Source organism: Nipponia nippon, unplaced genomic scaffold (assembly GCF_047370975.1).
Source record: "Nipponia nippon isolate SJK-2023a ecotype South Korea unplaced genomic scaffold, ASM4737097v1 scaffold_4, whole genome shotgun sequence".
Classification (NCBI taxonomy): domain Eukaryota; kingdom Metazoa; phylum Chordata; class Aves; order Pelecaniformes; family Threskiornithidae; genus Nipponia; species Nipponia nippon.
Genome location: NW_028262358.1, coordinates 124,446,261 through 124,467,653, shown reverse-complemented (window position 1 = coordinate 124,467,653; position 21,393 = coordinate 124,446,261). Strand labels below are relative to the sequence as shown.

The following is a 21,393-nucleotide window of genomic DNA, read 5'->3' as shown; positions in this document are numbered from 1 at the left end:
GCTAATCTCTTAAATTGATAGATGTCCTTCGCAAGCACGTATTATATGAATCTAGGACTTTGCTTACAAACTGAAGAATTAAAACAGTCAGTTACTTTCTTCTCCAAATCTGATGTATTCCAGGTGCTTCTAAAAATCTCTCCTGAAAGAAACATTAAAGAAATGCAAAGTAGAGTCGCTGAACAAATCTGTCTGTGAAGGTGAAAGCCAGTTACCAAAGACTTGATGAATAGCAGTTTTGAGGGTTAGGAGCGGATTTGTTCTGCAGATACCAGTTGCCTTCTCTTGATGATGTATTTTGCCGTTTCTTTTATGTATTTGAAAGGGAAACTTTTTCCCCAAATAGTTCATGTAGGAGAGAGTGGGGCTGGCCAGAAGAGCACGCGTGTACTGTCGTCTCCATTTTGGTTATAATTAGGAACTGTAACCTGCTATTGGAAGGAGTGACAAGAAGTCAACATTTGAATTGCTACAGTCCTTTGTGATTACCACTTCTTTCTTCAGTATTTTCTGTGAGAAAACTAGTTGTGCTCATTACAATGTGTTCGTGTCCCTGCTGACGCGGAGCCCAGAGGATGGCAGTCTTCCTTGAGGTCCGTGGTTCAGTTTGAGAGTGAATTTCCTCAAGACAGCTGGATTTTCAGTACTCCAGAGAACTTATTTCATTAATCTGCTTCTGGCAGCAGGATGATTTCTTTTTTCCTGCCACTGCAATTTCCTAAAGTAGCATGATTACAGACAATGTGACAGGGTGGTACTGGTGGTAGTACTAGTCATTGTCCCTATGAGTCAACTGTATAAAACCCACTTGAGATGCAAGAAACTCTGATGTGACAATTCTTTTTTTTTTTTTTAATTGAAAGGGATGAAGGATGGGTTTGTGATTAAGACACTGTATTGGGATCTGGATGATCCTAGATCAGTTCTTCTGCTACGGACTTTGGACGCGACCTTGAATCAGTCAAGCTGTTAAAATATACAGTTTTGGGGCCTCTAAACTGAGCTGAGGTACAGATGAAAGATATTTTATATCTTAAAAAGAGGAGGAGTGGTATAGGTAGAGGAAACCTTTAAGAAGCTCAGCTGTCACCACAGATCTCTGAAACAAGGAAAGAGAATAATAAAAACCAGAAAAGGATGATAGGAAATGGGACTTAAATGTTTTTCTAAAGGTCATCTGCTAAATTCCTATGACCATAAACAAGATCAGCTGCCTAAGCTGTACCTGACACGTTATCTGGGTTTGCGGCATTGCTATAGAAGTTTGCTAGCCAAAGAGCAAAATAGGTATGGGCTTTTTGCTAATGCAAAAAATGCTACGGACTGCAGCTCTATTCATGAGCTACTGTAGTCAAATAATAACGTACTGAGAATTTGTAGTGCATTCGTTGAATCCGTCCATCTCAACGTCCTTTACAAAGCTCCATTTTGCAGAAGTGACGTTATAAACTGCGAGGACTCGCAATGAGTCAAACGTGGACATGGCAATACACAGCTTGAATCTTTTGGCTCCTGCTCCTTTGCTTTGTCTCGAGCACATTGTCTGAAGTGGCTAACATCTGTACCACTTTATGACTGTATCAGGCAGCCTCTTGAGCAGAATTTGGATTTTCCACTATACGACTCTTGTTGAAGATACTTAATCTCTATTTATAATTTTTTCTCTAATAATGCTTTGCATTTGTATCTCGCATTGTTTTCCAAACACTCAACAAACACTAATTCACTGCAATAAGTGTAAGTGGACTGTAGTAAACAAGTAAATTAATGGTGCTGTTACCCATTGATTAATAGGAGCCGTGCAGCCAAAAGCAGTGAGACACAACCATTTGTGTCCCACAGCACTGTGTTAAAGAAATGGCTTTTATAAATATAATAGTAGGTGAAGAGCTGGAAATTTTCAAAACTTGGTCTTTTTATTGGCAACCATGCATCTAGATTGCGTGATTTCAACTAGACTGAAGCTTTGTTTGGGGCCGGAGAGTTTTATCAACTTATATTGACTTCTTTTGGCATTAACTTGTATGCTTCCACAGTCACTTGATGTAAACTTGGCAGAATCTGAGGCTTGTGTTTGGTTGAATAATTCCACTTCCCTAGTAGTATAAACAAAATTATATATCCCAGTGTGGGCCCTGGGGGCAGCCAGCTCTTGACCACCTCAGCTGTTTCTGAACTCTTTCAGTTGTGGGGCAAAGTCTCTGGGAACGGGTGCTGAGAAGGTCAATAAATATGCGTGAAACAAAACCAAACCAGGGTACGTTTTGTGGGCAGACCTCTGCTGAATAGCAGTAAGCTGCTGTACTCGAAACAAAACACGCCTATCCCTTTTCCCCAGGACAATTAAAACTTCATAGGCTCTGGAATTCTGTGTAAAGAAGAACAGTTAAGAGCATAAACCCTGTGATTTTAGAAATCTGGTTGGAGTAAACCCACCTGAATATGACACCTGAGAGTCAAGCTTAATCATTCTAAAGTTAGCTAGTTTCTGTGTTCAATGCAAAAAAAGCATAGTAAAAAAATGTCTATTAGAAGTGGTAAAACTACAGGGGGTTGTTTTTCATGAGTTAAATATGATTATGAGGTCTTATAAAACCTTGACGCATCTCAAGAGGGGAGAGGTAGTTTGGTTTCCGTGTGAAAACCGGCCCTCTACCTGCCTTGGCGTTATCACCACGCAGGTGGTGGCACAGCTGGTGTTCGGCAGTATATCGTTACTTGGAGCACCTCCTAAAACTTTAATTCTCAGGAGAGTTTAGATGTTGTTAACCCTTTCCGAAGCTGAAGAGCCTTGTGGAAAGCACAGGGCGTCCTCCTACCTGAAGTACTGCTTCAGTTATTCAGCAAACTATATATTTTTTGATATTTTCAAATGGACCTACAGGTGTACTTCCTAGTGCACTTTTAAACCTTTATTTGGTTCCTCTCCTTCTAATCCCTTCTTTTCCCTTTCTGCATTGATCCTTCATGCAGTGTCATGCTTTGGAAATAACTGAATTAACTTCTCGAGTTTTTTCACCTTTTACTGTTTTCGTAGAAGTCTTGGAACTTTTTGTCCCTAATCTTGCCTGGATACCTAGAGCTTGAATCCTGCTCTGCTGACAGGCAGCTGCCCTTTCTGTTTTGTTTTCTAGCCGTTGTTCTGGCTGCTGATAGTTGGCTTGCTCCATTTCTGGGCTGATTTGATCTATATCACATCAACTGTTTCTATATTTATCTCCCTTCTTATTCAAGCATTGAATGATAATGATCTCCTAACTATCATTATTTATATATAATAGTGGGTAAGGGACTTGTTCCCATTTCACAGATGACGAAATGTAAGAATTGGGGAAGTTGTGAGCAGTTCAAGTAAGTGGTAGGGTTGGCTTCCCGGTTTGTACCCTCTTTGCTTGTAGGTTGATGGTGCTGATGCCAGGGTGCACCTTGAGTAAGGCTGAAAATAACAACAGGGAGAAGTTGAAGCAGTTAGGGAAGGGCTGGGGAAGCTTGAACTCTCTACTTTTTCTGTGATTGAAACATTATGAGTTCCTGGGCTTTGTAAGACAACCCCTTTTATCGGTATATAAACCAGATTAAAATGTTTTTAAAAGAACAAGTTTTCTCTTCCTCTTTCTCTCCTTTTTTTTGTTTTGTTCTGTTTTTTTACAGGTATCAGTCAGAGCCGGATCTCCCATTGGCTGTTGCAGCAGGGGTCGGACCTGAGTGAACAAAAGAAAAGGGCATTTTACAGATGGTACCAGCTTGAGAAGACAAATCCTGGTAAACAAATACAGCCTAAACATCTCCTGCTGTTTTATTTATGGAAAAGAAGCCTTTTGTCATTGGTTTTTGTTATCGCTGCTCATTCACTTCTTCGTCTGGTGTACTGAAGAGGTGTTCCCTCTGACCAGTTTACTTTTTAGGAGGGTAGGAACAAATCTGTGCTTTGCTTTGCAGCAAATGATCCAGAGCTGACTGCTCCACAGCTGTCTGTCCGGCTCCTCGGTCGCGGTTACGTGCCCTGTCCTCTCACCGCTAGCTAACTCTGGGAATCAGAAGCAGTCAGTGAAGCTGTAGTCAGCTAACATGAAATATATGCTGAGGCTCTTAAGAATGAACAAATAGAAAACGTTAATAATGGCTGCATAATATAAAGTCACAGCAAAAAACCCCACATTTTGGCGGAGAGGAACTTTGGGATGACTTCAGAGGGTTTTGGGTTGGATCTCAAGCTCATGGATGGGATGTTGATAGTTACAGTGATATGTTAGAGATGTGTCTCTCAAATCCCACCTGCTTCTCCAAATCTCCAAATAGATCTTAAATATAAAAAGAGAAGTGAAGCTTCTCATTATCTTTAACTAACCAGCAATCTTCAAAATCACAGTTGAATTAATTTCCTTGCATTGTTCTTCTCCATAGATTTTGTTTGACCACAGTTCTTATTTTTCCCTTTAGTGGTTTTATTGTAAAGATCAAAATATTTACATTTAATTTCCTTTAAACAATGGCATGATTAAATTAACTGTGTAATTGTTTTAAGGAATTTAAGACTCAGGCTCTCTAATGTGAACTTGGCTTCAATATCTAGAATTCTATTAAGAAAAATTCCAGTGAAAACAAATCCTCAAAACTTCTGCTCTGTGTGTAAGCTGAAAATCAAGAGGCTCCAGCTGTCAGTTGGCCTGAGAATACTTTAGCTTAAAGTTGGGTGGGTTCAAAGCCACAGCCGAGCCTGTCCTATCTGGTAAGCATCTAGGAAATTGGTTTAAAGAATGAAAGTGCCCAGGGTTGTGAGGTGCTGACAAGCTGCAGGGATGACTGAGATGATTTTGCAGTGGCTGGAATTGTGATACTAAGGATCAGCAAAGTTACTGGGTACAGCCGTCCAGTATCAGCTGCTTTGAAAGCCTCAGGTTGTACCCTGTGAGGTAACTCTCAGCCATCTCCCTTTGATGGAAAGTATTGCCTCCAAAACAGTGGACAGAACTAGAGGTTTTTTGGAAGGCGTATTTTGGGAAAAAAACCAAAAGGCCCCTCCTAATGATGAAAACTGTTGTGTGGATCTTTCCTGTAGCCTTGCATCTTCTCTTTCCAATATCGTTTGGAGCTGTTTAAGAAGAAGCATTCTGTGCTGGCACAAGAGAGGCCTTGTCAAACTTCGCACTAAAACCTTCGCTTCTTCCTCTTAACCGTCTTTCTTTCCCCTTATTCGCAAGCTCACATCTTGTTTGTCCTTTCGCTCTTGAGAAGTGTCTAAGGAAGGAAGACTAGCAACGCTGAAGGTTACGGCTTAAATTGAAATGAATCGACGTTAACCTCTACTTTTCTGACGCGCTGTCTTGCTGAGGTCTTGTTCATTTTTCTTTATACACACATGGAAAAATTTCTTAAAGAGTAGTTGTTCGAGTTTAACCTTTTTTCAAATGAGAGATCTTACATGGCATTTTTAAGAAGTGTAAAAGGCAAAATGGCTCCTCTGCCTATGCCAAGGGACTATTTGGATGCACTTAAATTCCCTTTAGAACCAAATAAAGTTTGGTTTCATTTTAGAGGCTGAGGTAAAGGGAGGAACCCTCAGTTTTCCTGTAGCTGTTGGAAAAGGCTACTTGAGGAAAACGGTTGTGTTGTTTATCATAGGATAATCCACTGCTTTGAGTTATTGCCATCTACTATAGTGCAGGTCAGACTGGCTAGCCAAGAGATAATTAACATGCATGTGTGCAAGCGTATACAGTGTATTAAGGAAGGTACCAACCTTGTTCAAAGCATCCCGGATTTAAATTACTATTATAAAACCAATTTGGAGTCTAAGTTTTGGATACTACTTAGAGTACCCCGTGATTAGTAGACTCAACTAGCCATTCCGCTGCCTTCTCTAGAGTCAGAAAACGAGGAAATCAGTAGAGCCTCCTGCCGTGTTCACAAAGAAGCGATGTCGTCACTGCCCTCTCTGTAGAGCATAAAAGATTGTCCTCCTTTGAAGAAACTTAAGAGATCTGGCGTGTGTTTTTTCTATTCGTTTGCTTAGTAGGAAGTGACATTTGGCTTTCTATTCTCATAAATCCCATCTTTTCCAGTTCCAGCTGCTGGGAATAAAATCTCAGTCCTTCTCCTTGGAGTGATAGAGTTGGGTCTCTCTGCACAGAAGCACCTACGTGTTTGAGTTATCAATGGGCAAAGTGAGGTCTTTAGGAGCTTTTAGTTCCCCCATTTCTTTAAAATTTTGGAGAACTGGATATTCAGAGTAAGTCCATTTTCTGACTGAATTTGTTTGTGTAGTAACAGAAAGAAAACTGTCGCTTAGAATTGAAACTGTTTTGAAGGACTAGGACACCAGATATAATCACTTTATGAACTGTAAAGGAAGAATAGTTGTTTTGTGAGGACTGGAGATCACTTGGCAGACCTGTGGCCTTTCCTTGGCTCTGTTCTCACCTTTGCACCTCACTTTCCCGTCTCCTAGATGAAGACGAGACCATTTTCCTGTGTATGACTTGCCTGCTTTGCCTGTAAGTCCTCACAGCTGGGACTGTCTTTTACTACACCCAGCCAGGAGTTTCTAATAATATAGGGGACAAAAGATGACTTACAAATACATCAAAAGAGATTTTATTTTTCGTTTTTTGAATGTACAATGGTGCTATATAACACTTCAAATCATCCACAAGCAGTCCTGCATCTGCTAACCAAAGAACTTCTTGTTGTGGAGCCTTAGGGCAGTTTTGAGACGTTGCTGCTGTTGAGACGTTGCTAGGTATTGCTCCTATACAGAAGAGACTCAAGCAATTCCATCACATTTGTTATTTGCCAGCTTGCTTTGGCCTCTTGAATATGCTGTTTGTTGTTCCCTTGGTTTTGATTGCTTATTTGCATGGGTGCTTTCTATATTTCTCCTATCTTTGGTGGTGGTGGTGAGGCAACAGCAGACCGGAACATTGCAAAAGAAACTTAAGTCTCATGGATCGGAAAAAAACCTCCCACTTTTCCTACTGTATGCAATAATCTTGCTCAAAAATTTCTTGATCAATGTTGTCCTGGTAGGAGTGATGTCGGAGTTAATAGCAATGCTGCGAATCCCAGCATACCAGTGACTGTAAATTTTTCTGGGAAGAGTTGCCAGTTGGGGTGAAAGGCAGCAGTTTTTTGTTGAAGGGAAGAAGTCAGTGCTAAATGCTAGTGTTTGAAAGGTCTTTAATCCAATTAATAGGGATGCTTTTCATTTAGATCGGGCTTTTTTTGGACAGGCACCACATCTCTTGTGTTTTGTAGAGGACTGAGAGCATTTTGGCAGTAGATAAATAGTATATGTTTCAGGAGCCAGTACATGAGTGCATAGAGTCCTATAATGTACTGATGATTTTTTTCAGAGCCCATGGGTATTAAATAAATAAATCTTTCTTTTTACATTGGTCGTTGTTAGCCTGATCAGTTTGGCTGGCACTGGGTCTTGGGCAATGTGGAAAGTTTGTTACGGAGTAACTTCAGCATGCCTTTTGCCTCTGTGTACTGCAAACTGAAGCTGGCACCTAGAAATGATGTGTTGAAGTTACAGATGGATACAGACTGCTTCCGTTTAGGCTGGATATTTATTTCTGCCAATCTTCTGTAATAGGAAGGCAGCTGTGGTCACCTTGGAGAAAACCATGTGCTCTTCCTCCTTGAACAAAAGGGAACAAGAAAGGTAGTTATTATCAAGATGTAGCATCTCTTGTGTTATTCCCATAGCAGTTCTTGTTTAGCTATAAAACCAAAGCCTACAAAAAAAAAAAAAAAAATCAGGGGCTGGATATCCCACGAGATTTGCACTGGAAATGTATTGTTGGTGATTTACTATTTTACAGAGCTGCAGAGAAAATAGTCCCTGATCCTTTCCATCCAAGCAATGAGCTCTGTAGGGAACCTTTTGCTGTGCAGGCTGCTGATTCAAATCTAGCCTGGCTCATTCGTAACGGGAAGGTGTTTATCATGTGATCTCAGGTCAGTCTGGCTAAAAATACAGTGTGACATCTGCTCTTATCAGTATAATATATGATAGGTACTTGCTGCAAAGGCTTGCTAGTGGTTTTGGGAGCTGGGAGATGGCCCGAGGCTTGCTCCAACCATTCTGCGCATCGCCCCTATGTGGCAGGGCCTCTCTGAGACGTGTGATGTGGATCAGCAATTGCATGTGACGCTTTTAAAAGCAACCCTCTTTCTTCAGGATGGTGCCTGGGATGTGCTGAGAGAAGGCAGGCCTTTGCCGTGAGGAATTTTGAGTACAGAGATGGAGCTGCAGTCCAGTTGGAGAGCACCGCTCTTGCCTCCTTTCCCCAAAACCCACCTGCAGCCTTCCCAAAGTCATACCCCCGTTTGAGAAAATACTGGCTTGCACAAAGAAAATTCTGTATTGTTGCAAAGGGTACTCGTCACTGGCAGGTAGTGAGAGATGTCGCTTTTCATTTTTCTCTGCGAAGGGAGTTCTTCCCAGACGGTTCACCTCTATACCCCTTACAGATGTCTTGCTTTTTGATGCATATACTAAGATGAAAACCTCATACTGCATTTGCTCCACTCATTCTGCTCAAGAGAGAAGTTTCACTTCTTTTTAAAAGCTGTTTGAGGGGTTTGTAGAAAGAATCTGGCCTAGTAACTAGGATATAACTTAACTAAGTTGTAAAGAAGCGGAGCTGGGTGACAAGATTGCAATGAAGTGCTGCAACAGCAGAACGAACGGGATCCCCAAGTGCTCACGTAATTGAGGGGGATGAAGAAAAGCTCCACGGTTACCTTATCAAATGTGGCAGCAGTGCGTACGTCCACCACTTTTGCCCCTCCTACATCCAAGCACGTTTTGGGCCTCTGTGTGCATTCAGATGCTTCCATCTTTCCGTGTGAGCAAAACCAGTGGTGGGTACTTGCTTGTAATTCTCAGCATACTTCTCTCTTATCTGCTGCTGATATTGATGTTACCCCATAGAAATGAGAACTAGGGAAATTGATCTAGCAAGGCTACTAAAACAAAAAAAAGCATCTTATATTCAGTAAGTGAACATATCAGTAGCAGGAGCAAATTTATGCTTTAAATGCAGATTTTTTTTCAAACTTTGTCTGAAAAATCTCGGGCAAATTTAATGGAAATACTCTGCGTCTCTTACCTTGATATTAGGCATCACTGATATTCCTGTACTCTCCCTGTGAAAGGAAATCCTCAGGTAGGGAAAGTATATTGCTAAGACAGTGCAGGAAAAGCTAATTTCTTGTCCTGTTCTCCCCTGCCTCTTTATAAATTTTATTTTTTAAGTTTTTTGGGTTTTGTTTTGTTTTTGTTTTTTTTTTTTAGTTTTTGAAGTGTATTTAAAGCCTAGCAACTTGATACTGACCCAGACCCCTAAACTGTGCAAGTACTAGAAAGAGTAGATAAGGAACTTTCCTTGAAATGGCTTCCCAATAAATTGACAATATAGGAAATATTTCATGTGTCAATAAAAGTAAGTAATCTGTGTAGGCTCATTAGCTGGGAATTTGTAAGGGTCACCGTCCGTTGTGCGTGCAAGGCAGAGATTGTGGGTTTCACTTCCCATAGACTTCTCCTGGGTAAAAGTTTTTAATTATTTTGGGCTTCACTGCCTAACACAGACGCAAGCCCCTGGCAGTAAGGAAAATACTCATTGTGCATTTCTGGAAAGGAACACAGCCAAATGCATGAATAGCTAATTTCTTCCTTTTCAACTGTAGGAATTTGTTTATTGGTTAAAACTCTTAAGTTCCCTTAACCCTTTTACTCTGTTTTAAATTAAACAACTAGTGGTTTTTCACTAACACAGTGTGTTTTTATGATTAAATCGTAACCATTCTGAGCAAGTCTGTGTACCCAGAGGGATTTGCTGTCTCAGCCCTGCTTTTACGTGGGCACAATACTGTATTCCTCCTGTGAGCAGAACTGCCTCCTTCTCTTGGATCTGCCCAGGCTGGTTCAGTGCATGAATTCCAGTTGAGCTCAGTGTGCATATGGATATAGGTGGTGATTTATCTTTTCAGATGACTGGGTTTTTTTATTTTTTGCACACAAGAACAGCTATTTCTTCCCTCCAGGGGAAGTCACTGAGCACAAAGCTGTCCGTCAGAACGTACCCTGTTTTACCTACTAATGTCCTATACCAGGTTCCCATCCTCACCAAGGGATATATGAAAGATTGGTCTCCCAGTGTGTCTTGATTTATCTTCATTTGTTAACTGAGGGGCTGTTGTGGAAAGAATCAGGGGTAAGTTTCCTTTCCTGAGGGCATTGGGCCAAGTCCTGTCTCTTGCTTGATGCTTTCCAGCTCAGGCTTCTTGAAAGGAGGAATATATCCATAGAAGGGGGACAGAAGAGGAAAGGTGTGATGTTAATCTGCTTTCACTGACTTTTCCAGGCAACCTGGCACTCAGGAGCCTGTGTTTGCACAGGTCACAGGGTGTGTTTGTATCAGTGGAGCTATTTCAAGTGTTTCCTCAGCTCTTCAGATATATTGAAATACCTTTGGTATAAATTTACATTTTGCTTCCTGCGACTGTTGTACGATTAAATAGAAACCTGCTATTTCCCAGTTCGTGGCAGAAGAGGTAGCAGCACAACCTAAATAAATCCCTCACCCTTCCTGTAAGACACTTTTCCTCTTGATGAAGACAGGACAGCTTTTCCTAAGTGGCTCTCAGCTCGGTTATGTCTCCCTTAGATTTCCATGCTCACCTGATACCTCTCTGGCTTGGAGGTTGGGGATGGGAACTCTAGCTGGCTTTGTGTATCTTTAAGGTGTCTGTTTGATAATGCTTTACTTTTTTAGTTTGAATGGTTTTATCATCTGTCTTGTCTTTTTTTCACGAGCAGGAGTGAGAAAATGGGCATGATTTTTAATCCACTAGGAAACACAGTATTTATTATCCTTAGGGGCTACGTTAAGCATGAGACCCGCTCCTATCCCAATAGAAGAGCCAGAATGGAGACAGACGCCTCCCCCAGTCACAGCTACCTCTGGGACCTTCAGACTACGGCGAGGCAGTCGGTTCACATGGAGAAAGGAGTGCCTGGCTGTTATGGAAAGGTATGTCAGTTTGGGGTTACGGAGATGGGCATTTTAAAGCCAATACAAGTATCCTTTTTCCTGCTCTGGTGAACACCAGCTTCATTTTCATGGATGTGTTTTAGCATCACGCAAGCCAATAACAGTGTAATCATTTGATTCTAGACGATAGAGTAGGACAAGCTATTTCACCCCTTCTGTTGTTTGAAAAAATGTTATACTGCTTTGGACAATATCTCATTTTTTGTAGCCTCTAAGACATCTTGTCCTTAGCTTCGTCTGAGAGTGCTCAGCTCTTCCTTTGCTTTTGCAGAAACCTTTCCCTCTAGCCTAATCCAAGCTCTGTCTTGGTGGGGGTCTGCACACTCTTGACATTTCTCTTTTCCTTATTTACTGATTTGTCCTCATAATGTATCATGTTATTTTATAGTAGATACTGGCATTTCGGCAGCGCTGTAATTGTTCAGGATGCAGAACTTTGCCTAACAAGCAGTAGATTCCTTGTCCAAAAAGGCTCTTGCAACCCTTTTACACGAGCTGGGAACAGTACAGAGCAAAGTGGATCTTTCAAATACATATGCAGAGTGGCAGGTGATCATTAGAGCTCCCAGCTCTTCAGTCCTGCAGAGACGAAGCACTCTCTGAGCCTGGTCTCCTGGCTGCCTATGCGCTTTGCCTTTCCCTCTGCTTACGGTAATGTCTCTTTTGTGGATAATATTGTAGAATAGAAAAGGGCTGGTGAACTCAAACGTAGTTTAGGGATGAATGCTTATTTCTGTTAAGGGCTAAATGGCTGGGAGGAGTTTTCTTCCCTCCAAGAGCACGGGGAACCTCCTTTCCATGAAAGCACCAGATGACTCTCTGTGTGTGCTACACTCCGCTCTGGTTTGCAACTCCGTTGATTCCTTGGCCAGCAGATTTTTCGGATGTGCTTTTGCCCTTTCTGTAATGCTTCTCTTTCCTCTTGCTTGCAGAAGGGTCTTTGGAACTGATTAGGAGCAGGAGGGTGTCTCCTTTTGCCTAAGCTAAGACCAAAATACCAAGCTCCCTCAGGGACCCAAGCCGTTTTACACACAAGATGGACATACTTCTGTGTGGCCACAGGCCATCACGGGGTCTTTGCAGGGCTGAGACCAGTAACTAAGTGTTTGTTTCCATATTCTGTCCTGGCGCTGCACTTTGGCGGAATGTTTCCCCAAAGGAAATAATGTAAATGTTTGAAATCTGTCCTGCTTTGCTAGACCCAACTAATGCAAAGTCTTGAAATCTGATAGTACAGGGGACTGAGTTTTTCTCGTGTCCCCCTCCGCACAGGCCATACAATGTGCAGTGTAGGATCTTTAGCACTTGAAAATGCTTGTGTGACTGTCCTGATTGCGGTATGTAGGATGACAAAAATGTTACAACTCTGTGTACCTTCAGGACAGGACCATCTCCGTATTAACCCTCTGTGTGTGAAATATTTAGTTACTCTGGAGTAGAATTAGAGCTCTTTGGGCGTGGGTGTTTTCCATCTTGGTTTCTGTCTGGCCTCAAATGCAATAACTGCTATTATTTGCTGTTTGAATCATGATAGTGCCTTAGACTCCTCCGTGGTAGGTGCTGTGGAAACACAGAGCAGAAAGAGAAAGCTAAGCAAGCAAGCAGTGTCTTTTCCTCCTTCTCCTAAAGCCAGTCTCTGCTATGACACTCTCAAGAAGCCAGACAACCTGTAGCAGTTCGGTATGTGTCTGTTGGAAAGGTGTGGGATTTGGTTTTGTGTACGGAAAGAAGCAAGTCGGTGTTGACATTGGAAATCATCCAGTTGTCTATGCAGATACATCATCACTTGATCTAATTTTTCATTACCCTCTTTCTTCTTTGTCATTCTTGGTTTTGTTCGCTGTGCCTTGTGCTCTGTAAGGTCTTTGCTGCTGGGCTTTTCTTCTTAGTCTGCTGTTTAATGGAGAATTCTGCCACGTTGCCTTAATCCTGGCTTTAATATTAATTTGCAAAGCCCTTTCTAGGTCACCGCGAGCACTGAATTTCACAGCCTTGTGTGTGGGTGCTGGAAAGTCTGGCTGAGGAGTTTTACTTGAGGCAAGAACACAGTAAACTCGAGCCATGGTAAAAACTTTGTATGACAATAAAACTACACCATAAAACACCTTGGGAATATGGTTGTTTAACTGTTACACTTTAATAGGCCTAGTTGAGCTGTAAGGATGAGCTGTTTTATGTGACAAGTTTTGAAAGAGTAGGAGGAAAACACTCTCTTGGGAGCCCTAGGAAGAAGCTAACGAATTTCACTTACAAGTCACCGGAGTCGTCCAGGCTTGTCCGTAATATGACTGATAACAGCAGCCAGGGTGAAGGTAACCAGACTCCTGGCTGTCTGGCCCGAGCAGATCAGGTTCACTTGATGCCATAGGGTCAGGAATAAGCATTTGGCCCACTAAAATGGTGTTTGGCATTGCAGGTGGTCTGGTGCCATTTATCTGGTTATTTGCATTTTCCTCTGAAGGGTTAAGTTTTGACTGTGAGTGGAGGCATCTTACTCAGTTTAATGGACTATTTTCCTTAATTAAATGCAAGTTTCATTGCATTGCGTTCGTATGCCCTGCAGCATCTTGCTGTGCTGTTGGTGCACGCAGGGATTTAGGCACCTTGTTTTGAGCTTCTTCTGTAGGAACCTCAGTAAAGTGCTTGTTCGTCTACTCTTCTAGCTATTCAGCAATGAGAACCAGAGATCCAGAAGACAATTCCATCCCACTAATGCAACTTGTAGGAGGGCTGTATGCACCTTCCTCTCTGGCTGCAAAATAGGAGCCTTCTGCAATTAGACCTAACGTTGGTGACGTAGTTAAATGCCTGAAGATAAGAGGGTTGAATCTAGACCTTAATGGAAACTCTTGTGGAGGTAATGCAGAGCTACTTCTTCCTATAAACTTCTGAAACGTTGCTGCGAAGCTGTACAAACATTTTTTGGGTGAGGATCAAAGACTTAGGCTGCTATATCAGTGAATTGCGGTACATGCTTTTGACTTGGATTCAGTTGGTAAGAAATGCAGTCGCTAAAAGTCATTGTGTCAAACCAGCTGAGAGCACTTCAAGGAAAGAATCTGAATTTGATTGCAAAAATTAGAGAGAGTTGCTTCTAGGAGCAGGCTCTCCAGCTGATAATGCACGGCACCGGTCAGGATTTGGCCCATGAACTGAATGAGAAGGGTGAGGGTTGAAGGGCTAGTTTCTCTTTTTTAAAAGATTTAAATCAACAAAAACTCCAGTGCAATTAATTCTTATATTGGTGCCAACCTGATATAATTAAGATTAGAGTTAGGGCCAGCACATATACTTAAATGTCTAATGTACATAACTGTCTGTATACAGGGTATGTGTATTAAAGAAACTAATTGGTTTATACTGGGTTTCCAGAATGCTGCTTGCGGTTTCTGTAATTCAATTCTCCAGTCTTTACTGCTTTTTTGGAAATTCTCCCAGGGTAGTTTATTAGTCGCTAGGCTTAGATTTCGGACAATAGATTCAGGTCTCTTTCTCCCTCTCTCTCCCCTTTCTATTTTTTTTTTTAAATATCTCTCCAAATATTTATGCTCTGAAGGTTAAGAGGAGCAATAGTTCCAGAAAGTAAAGTTCTATATTTAACTGCAGACTAGGTGTGGTTCAGACAACTGCAGTGCAAGCTCCCTCTCGCTGCTGTGCTAGTGATGTCAACCTTGACCTGTTCTCTTCTTGAGCCTCCTGCTCATGAAATATGCTGAGTTTTGTGTGCGGTGATGTTGTCGTGTGGCTTACCCTCCTTTGGGAACAGAGCTAAGACTACAGTAGTCCTTTCTGTGAAAACCTGAGGTTAAACTTGAAAGTCCGTTTCTGGTACAGTTTTGTGTTCTTCCTTACGTCTTGTCCCAAAGATAATTTTTTTTTCTTTTCTCTGCTTTACTACTTCTTTTCAACCCCTCTCATTAGAACTACAAAATTGAAAATTCCCTTAGGGTTTTCTCTTTTTTAATGAAGCTGTGTTGTCTTGTCTATCTTTTTTTTTATATATGATTGGAGCTTCTCCTCTAATCATATGTTGGAGCTGAGGTTTATCTTCTTTTTCAGGCAAAAAGAAGTCTAAGATTGGCAGCAGACTCAATGACTGTATACCTGTTTTTAGGCACTTTTGTTGAGCGCCATTAAAGACTGGGGGGTCGGGGAGGGGAGTTGAGTGTTGTTTTTTAAGTATATGCTTTATCCAAAGATTAAATTAAAATAACTGTAAATTCTGCTCTAAACAAAATGAATAATTCATCAGCTGAAAGTATTTCAGTTTGTCTAGGGAGCAGGGACTTCGCTTTCTGGTTGAGGGTTATGTGGTTTGATTTTATGGGTCTGTTTTTTTCTTTTAACACTTGTCTGTGCTCTTGAAGCATCCTTTTGTAAAGATGTATTTAGAGTAAATAAGACTAGATGATATAGATACCTATTATCCCCATTTCATAGATGGCAAAACAGAGCCTGGTGTTTCACTTGGCTTTGTGATCCAAGGCAACTTTATTCATAAGAGAAATGGGTTTAGATTTCCCAAGATATGGAGGGTATAGTTTCATGATATAGCTGAGCTGAATTAACAGTTTGTCACCATCTCATCCTTAGGTGTTATCCTGTCTCATCGCCCTTCTCGATTCCTCCTCCTCAGTTTCCCTGCTCCTGCCACCCTGCCTTGTGCCAGATATGTTTCTTGTCTGATTGAAACACCAGCCAATTCAGCTTGGTTCAGAAAAAAGAAATCCTTTTTCTTTCCCCCTGCATTTTATTGACTTGGTTCAGCTTGCTGTGCAATGAGGGTGTGCCAGAACTGGCTCAGGGCACAGACAGGAGAGAGAGCACAGGGAATGGGGAAGTTGAACAAAAAGATGCACAAATTTTCCATAGTGCTTTTTTCGTCTGCTTGTTTTTGTTCGGATTTTGTTTGGTTTGAGTTGGATGAGTTCCTGGTTTGGTTAAAAGCATGGTCACGCTGACAGTTGTGCTGGCATCATGGAAGAGATGTCCTTTGATTTTTGCCAGGGAGCAGCAATGTATTAGCCTGATATCGCTGCCAAACTGGTCTAATTTGACCAGGTTGTATTCTTGTTCCTCCTCTAAAGTAGACCCAAGTTGGCGAGGAAAGTCATCTCTGTGCCAAAGCCAGTCCCTGTTGCGTTTCCATCAGCTGCACGCTTACGCCGTAGAAGATGTTAGCATCGTCTGCCCTCCTGGAAGAAGCACCTTCTGCAGTGGTCCCAGCGAGCTGGTGCCAGCTGGGCCAGCGGAGCCCTGTGCATGCTTCTGGCCCTGAGCGATATCAGTCCTGACATGCGTTATTAGAAATTCTTCCGATTGTGAAAGCGCTATTACTGCAGCTCTCCTGAGCGCTGGGGCTTCCACGGCTTCCCTGGGGAAAATGAGAGCTCTATTAGCTCCTGAAATTCAGTTAGGAAATTTTCTTAGTTAATTTCATCCCATTACTCTTAGTTATGTCTTCTAGCAGAACCTTAATACCGGCCCCATAGGGGATCTAAGTTTCCTGTGCAAGGCTTTGGAGGAGATTTAAGTTTTGGATTCATTGCGTTTCTCCCTTTTCAAGCTGACAACAGAGCAGGAAGTAATGTCTTTCGGCCTCTTCCATTAGGCTTGTACATTGTTAGGAACAGAACATCAGTTTCTCATCAATCTAACGATGTCCACCAGTTGGCTCGGGAATGCTGCTCGCCTTCCTCGGGTTTGTTTCGCAGGCTGCTAGGAGGTGAGGAGTGCTGAGAGTTGTGCTCTGCTGTCCCTATGACCCTCAGATGTCATTGAACCTTTTGGTGTCTCGCCATTCTCAACTGTAAAATATTTACTACCTGCTTGGGAGAACCGAGCCAAACCAAAGAAGGGATGAGCGAGATGCTAAAAGCCTGTAACTTTTGGGTTACCAAGGAAGATTTGTGTTAGGCATTAGGAAAAACCTAACTTTAGGAATGGTTGAGCCCTAAGCAGGTTATCTACAGAAATTACGGAACATTTCTCAGGAGCAAATTAGCTAAAATCTGTCAGGATGCTTCTGATATACTTGAGCTTAATGCAGAGGGAAACATCAGGTGACTTCTTTACATTATTTGCCAGCTCTTTCTATTCTATCATAAGGTGTTTGTTAGTCAGCAACTTGCAGTGGGAGGTTCAACTTCATTAAGTCCTTTGAGATGTAGGAAGGGAGTGGTTTTTTAGGATCTTTGCTGTTCATGCTCGTGAAATGCTTTGAGATGTGTGAGTGCAGGCATTTTGCAAAGGCGTTCAGCAAAGTTCACTTTACAATTCGGACACAGGCAAGATCTTTTTATTGTCTGAAAGTTCAAGTGGTTTGGCTCAGGGTCATTGCTGTATGTCTTCATAAAATGCAAGAGCAGCCATTTTATGCTTGCTACACAGTATCTTTCTTATTTTGCATTAGATCAAGCTATGTTCCCTCTTAGGCATGCATAATATGCAAACTTCTTATTCTAATCAGCTGTAAGCAAATCCCAGTTGTTTGGCAGATTGCATGCAGTAAAATATAATGCTAGGATGTCTGTCCAAAGTGCTCACCCGACTCTGGTCTCTTGAAGGATCCAGCACCTAATGAGTTGGTTTTCTTTTTTAGGGAGCTCAGGTGCTTTTTGTATCTTTGTGTTCTCTCTCTCTCTCTCTCTCTCTCTCTTTTTTTTTTAATAATAAAAAAAGAGATCTGTGGGCGGGGCAACTCCTTGCAGCAGACTCCAGATAAAATTTTTGTACCGGCCAAGGTCAAAGTAACTGAAATCAACATTTGGAAAAGGAGCCTTCTCAATCCAACCTGCAACAGCACTGTCTGGTGCAATAAACCCACATTTTAAAAATGGGAATTCTTCTCTAGTCCAGATACTCTCCTGCGTTTCTCCAGGACCAGTTGAGATACTTCCATGTTTTGTCTCCCTGCTCGTGAAGGTGGGAAGCAGGATCTCATCCTGAGTCGTAACGTTGTCTTCTCCTGACATCAAGGCAATTGTCATACATATGGGATTGGAATTCTCCATAAGTGCCCAGATACTTTCAATGAAGATGTAAACAGGCATCGTTGTTGCTTACTGTGCAGGCTAATGTAATTTTTGCTGGCTCCAGTAGCACCGGTGTATGGGAGGATCCGTAAGACCAAATTTACCTCTTAACCTATCGTTTGCTTTTAAGAACATCTGCTGGCTCCTTCAGGGGTGTCCCAGCTCACAGACCCCGTACTTCGGAGCGTATCCCTGAATGCTTACATGTGCAACGTCCAGCTGCCCTGTTTTTCCTTGCAGTGATTTCATGTCACCACCCCCAGCGTGTAAAGCGATGTTGGGGCATTGCATAGGGAGAGGAGGTATAGAGGCAACCTCAATTCAACCTGCGTTCATACTAGGAAAGCTTGAGTGTGACATGGCAGGCCTGAAGAGCACCATGAACTGTAGGCTGCTTAATATCTGCCTAGGTAAGCCTTGTTTAAGAGCAGCCGTTTTGTCCTTGGGTGCCTTTTCCAGCTCCATCTTTCGTCCCTGGCACAAGGGCTGACTTTGCGACGTGTGCCGGTACCGCACCAGCATTGTGGAGGTCTGGCATGTGACTGAAGCTTCAAGGCTCGGGAATAACCCAGGTGGTGATGGTGATGATGATGGTGTTTGTCATTCTTTCTACCTATCCTCTCCAGTCTGTGACTAGTTCACACATGGCTAGCAACCACGTGGCTGTGCACAAAAGCTCTTGTCTCCTATCCTATGTCTTTTTTAAATCCTGCTATTGCAACTGTGGGCATTCTTATTATTCACATAAATATGTAATTTCTTCTAAATCCTGCTAAGGTCTTCAGGGTACCTCAGGAGAACTAATTATACTTGGTTTCATTTTATATGCTAAAATGTGTTTAGAAAGTCGGAGGTTCCTTTTGCCTGAGTATTGTGAGAAAGAATAAGAAAGAACATTGCGTTTACCTTCCTGTGATCATTCATTGTATATGCTGCTGTCAATGTGCTGCTTATTTATCTCCTCTCTGAACTAAACAGTCATGCTCTTATCTCTTCTCAGATGGCAAGTCCTCCCTTGCCTGTAATATTATTCATTGTCACTCTTCTCTCGACCTTTTCTATTTCTATATTCAATTTTTAGTGACCCAGGTAGGTGAGTAGGGACAGGAGCAGAACGGATTACCATATTGCCAGGGTGAATATTCCAGTTTATCCAGGCAGCTGAATCTGATTCCTGTTGTTCTCTGACCTCCAGCCTAACATCTGGTTTTTGCTGATCACTTTGGTGTATTGATTGAGAGTATGTTTTCTTTTCCAGTGATATGTGTGCCTTTTTCCTGAACAGTTACAGCTAATTTAGAACCAGTCATGTACGTGAGGAGTTTGAATTTGTTCTTCTCCCTGTGCAGTACCCTGCTTTTTGCAAAGATAGCAAATGAAGTTCAATTGTGGGAGTGTTTAGATATTTTTGAAATTCATAGTACTTACCTGCTTTATCTGTATCCAATATAAATAATTCACTTTCCAGAACATTATTTAATGTAACTGTTAACGCCAATCATTTTAGGTCACAACTTTTCTGAGCCAAGGGCTTGTATTCTGTTCATGCGCAAAGCCTAGTGCAGCGGGCTCTCTACAATCATGCTGAGACATCTAGATGCTGCTTGCTGTAAGGACAGTATAAAAGTCTAAGTCTAGTGCTGTGGATTATCTCCTTTGAGCTTTCTTCTGTGCTAACACTAGACTTTCTGTAATCCTTCATGGTATTCTTCTTCCTATGACTGTTCTGTTTAAAGTATGCAGAATTGAATAGTAACAAAAAGCTCATATTAACTAGCTACATCGTTATTCTCTTACCTGTTGTCATGGTTTAAGCCCAGCCAGCACCCAAGCACCATGCAGGCGCTCGCTCACCCTCCTGTCCCCCCGGTGGGATGGGGAGAGAATGGGAAGGGCAAAAGTAAGAAAACTTGTGGGTTGAGATACAAACAGTTTAATAATTGAAATAGAAGAAGAAGAAGAAGTAATGAAAAGGAAAACAACAAAAGAGAGAAAGAGGAACAGAACCCAGGGAAAACAAGTGATGCAACCGCTCACCAGCCGCTGACCGATGCCCAGCCCGTCCCCAAGCAGCGATCGCTGTCCCCCAGCCAGCTCCCCCGTTTCTATACTGGGCATGACATCATAGGGTATGGCATAGCCCCTTGGCCAGTCTGGATCAGCTGTCCTGGCTGTGCCCCCTCCCAGCTCCTTGTGCACCGGGCAGAGCAGGGGAAGCTGAAAAGTCCTTGACTGGTGTAGCAACAACTAAAACACCAGTGCGTTATCAACATTATTCTCATGCTAAATCCAAAACACAGCACAATACCAGCTACTAGGAAGAAAATTAACTCTATCCCAGCCAAAACCAGGGCACCTGTTGACATGATTTCAGGAGGCAGGGAAAGGCATGACATGCTTGTCACAGAAACTGTGTGAACTGGGCCCTGGCGCATTCAGTCTACATTTTGTGTAGCCATTTCATGATGGCTGTCACTGTAGACTGTCTGGAACAAAATTTCTTGATCGTATTACAACCCATGTAAAGGTGACATGTCTTTGGGTGTGCTCTGGTGCACGGGTGTAACAGTTATACTCTGCTGTCCCTGTGTCTGTACTGAAGGAGCTTGAGACAACGCTGGGGGGTGAACTCACTCTTTGTGAGCAGAATCCTGGGACGTTCAGCAGCTAAGGCAGGGGCAATGACAACCACAAGTGACCATAAAGCTGTGATCATTCCCCCTTTGGCTCTTTTTCAGCCTGCTTAAAGTCCTGAGAAAGAGCTAGACAGCCCTGACCTGCCAAGGAAGGTGGTTCCAGGTCCAGGTTCAGCTAAAAGGGGATAGTTGTCACTCACAGTGAGATTTACCTGACCTGTATGTAATATTAACCATGGAATAAACCCACTTAAGTGAATTACAAAATTAACTTCTTGAGTGATCTGGAAAGCGTTCGGAAGGAATTAGTAATCAGGTTGGCACCTTGTCACCCCTCGCTTTGATGCAGCCAGCTGTCGGCCCGGAGCATACGTGACCATCCAGCTCAAAGCGCTGTTGGATTTGCCCATTTCTGGTTTCTAGAAGTATGCAAAGTGTTCCTGCTGACTCTCACTGCAGCTCGGCTCTGAACAGAGTCCAAACCTACCTCAGTGAAAGGAAATTCTCTGCCATCTAGTAACAGATGTGAGGTCTTTATACAAGTAATAAACAGAGTAATTACAAGGAAAAGTGAGGGAGCAAAATTCCTGAGTAAAACTCGTAAGTATGTTGCATCATGTATTTATGGGCTCTTGGTCAGACTGTGGAGTGCTTTAA

General features: G+C 42.3%; 1 protein-coding gene across 24 annotated transcripts in view; it reads left to right on the top strand.

Moving 5' to 3' along the window:
• Positions 1–21,393, top strand: part of HMBOX1 (homeobox containing 1) — a 127,737-nt gene that overhangs the window by 68,673 nt on the left and 37,671 nt on the right. For all 24 annotated transcript variants that reach the window (XR_015708227.1, XR_015708228.1, XM_087774830.1 and 21 more), the window contains 2 exons: positions 3,652–3,762; positions 10,892–11,045. Coding sequence is in view for 22 of the 24 variants with exons in the window: in XM_087774830.1 (XP_087630956.1) it covers positions 3,652–3,762; positions 10,892–11,045 (265 nt within the window). In the remaining 2 variants the exon portion in view is untranslated. The remainder of the gene's footprint in view (positions 1–3,651; positions 3,763–10,891; positions 11,046–21,393) is intronic.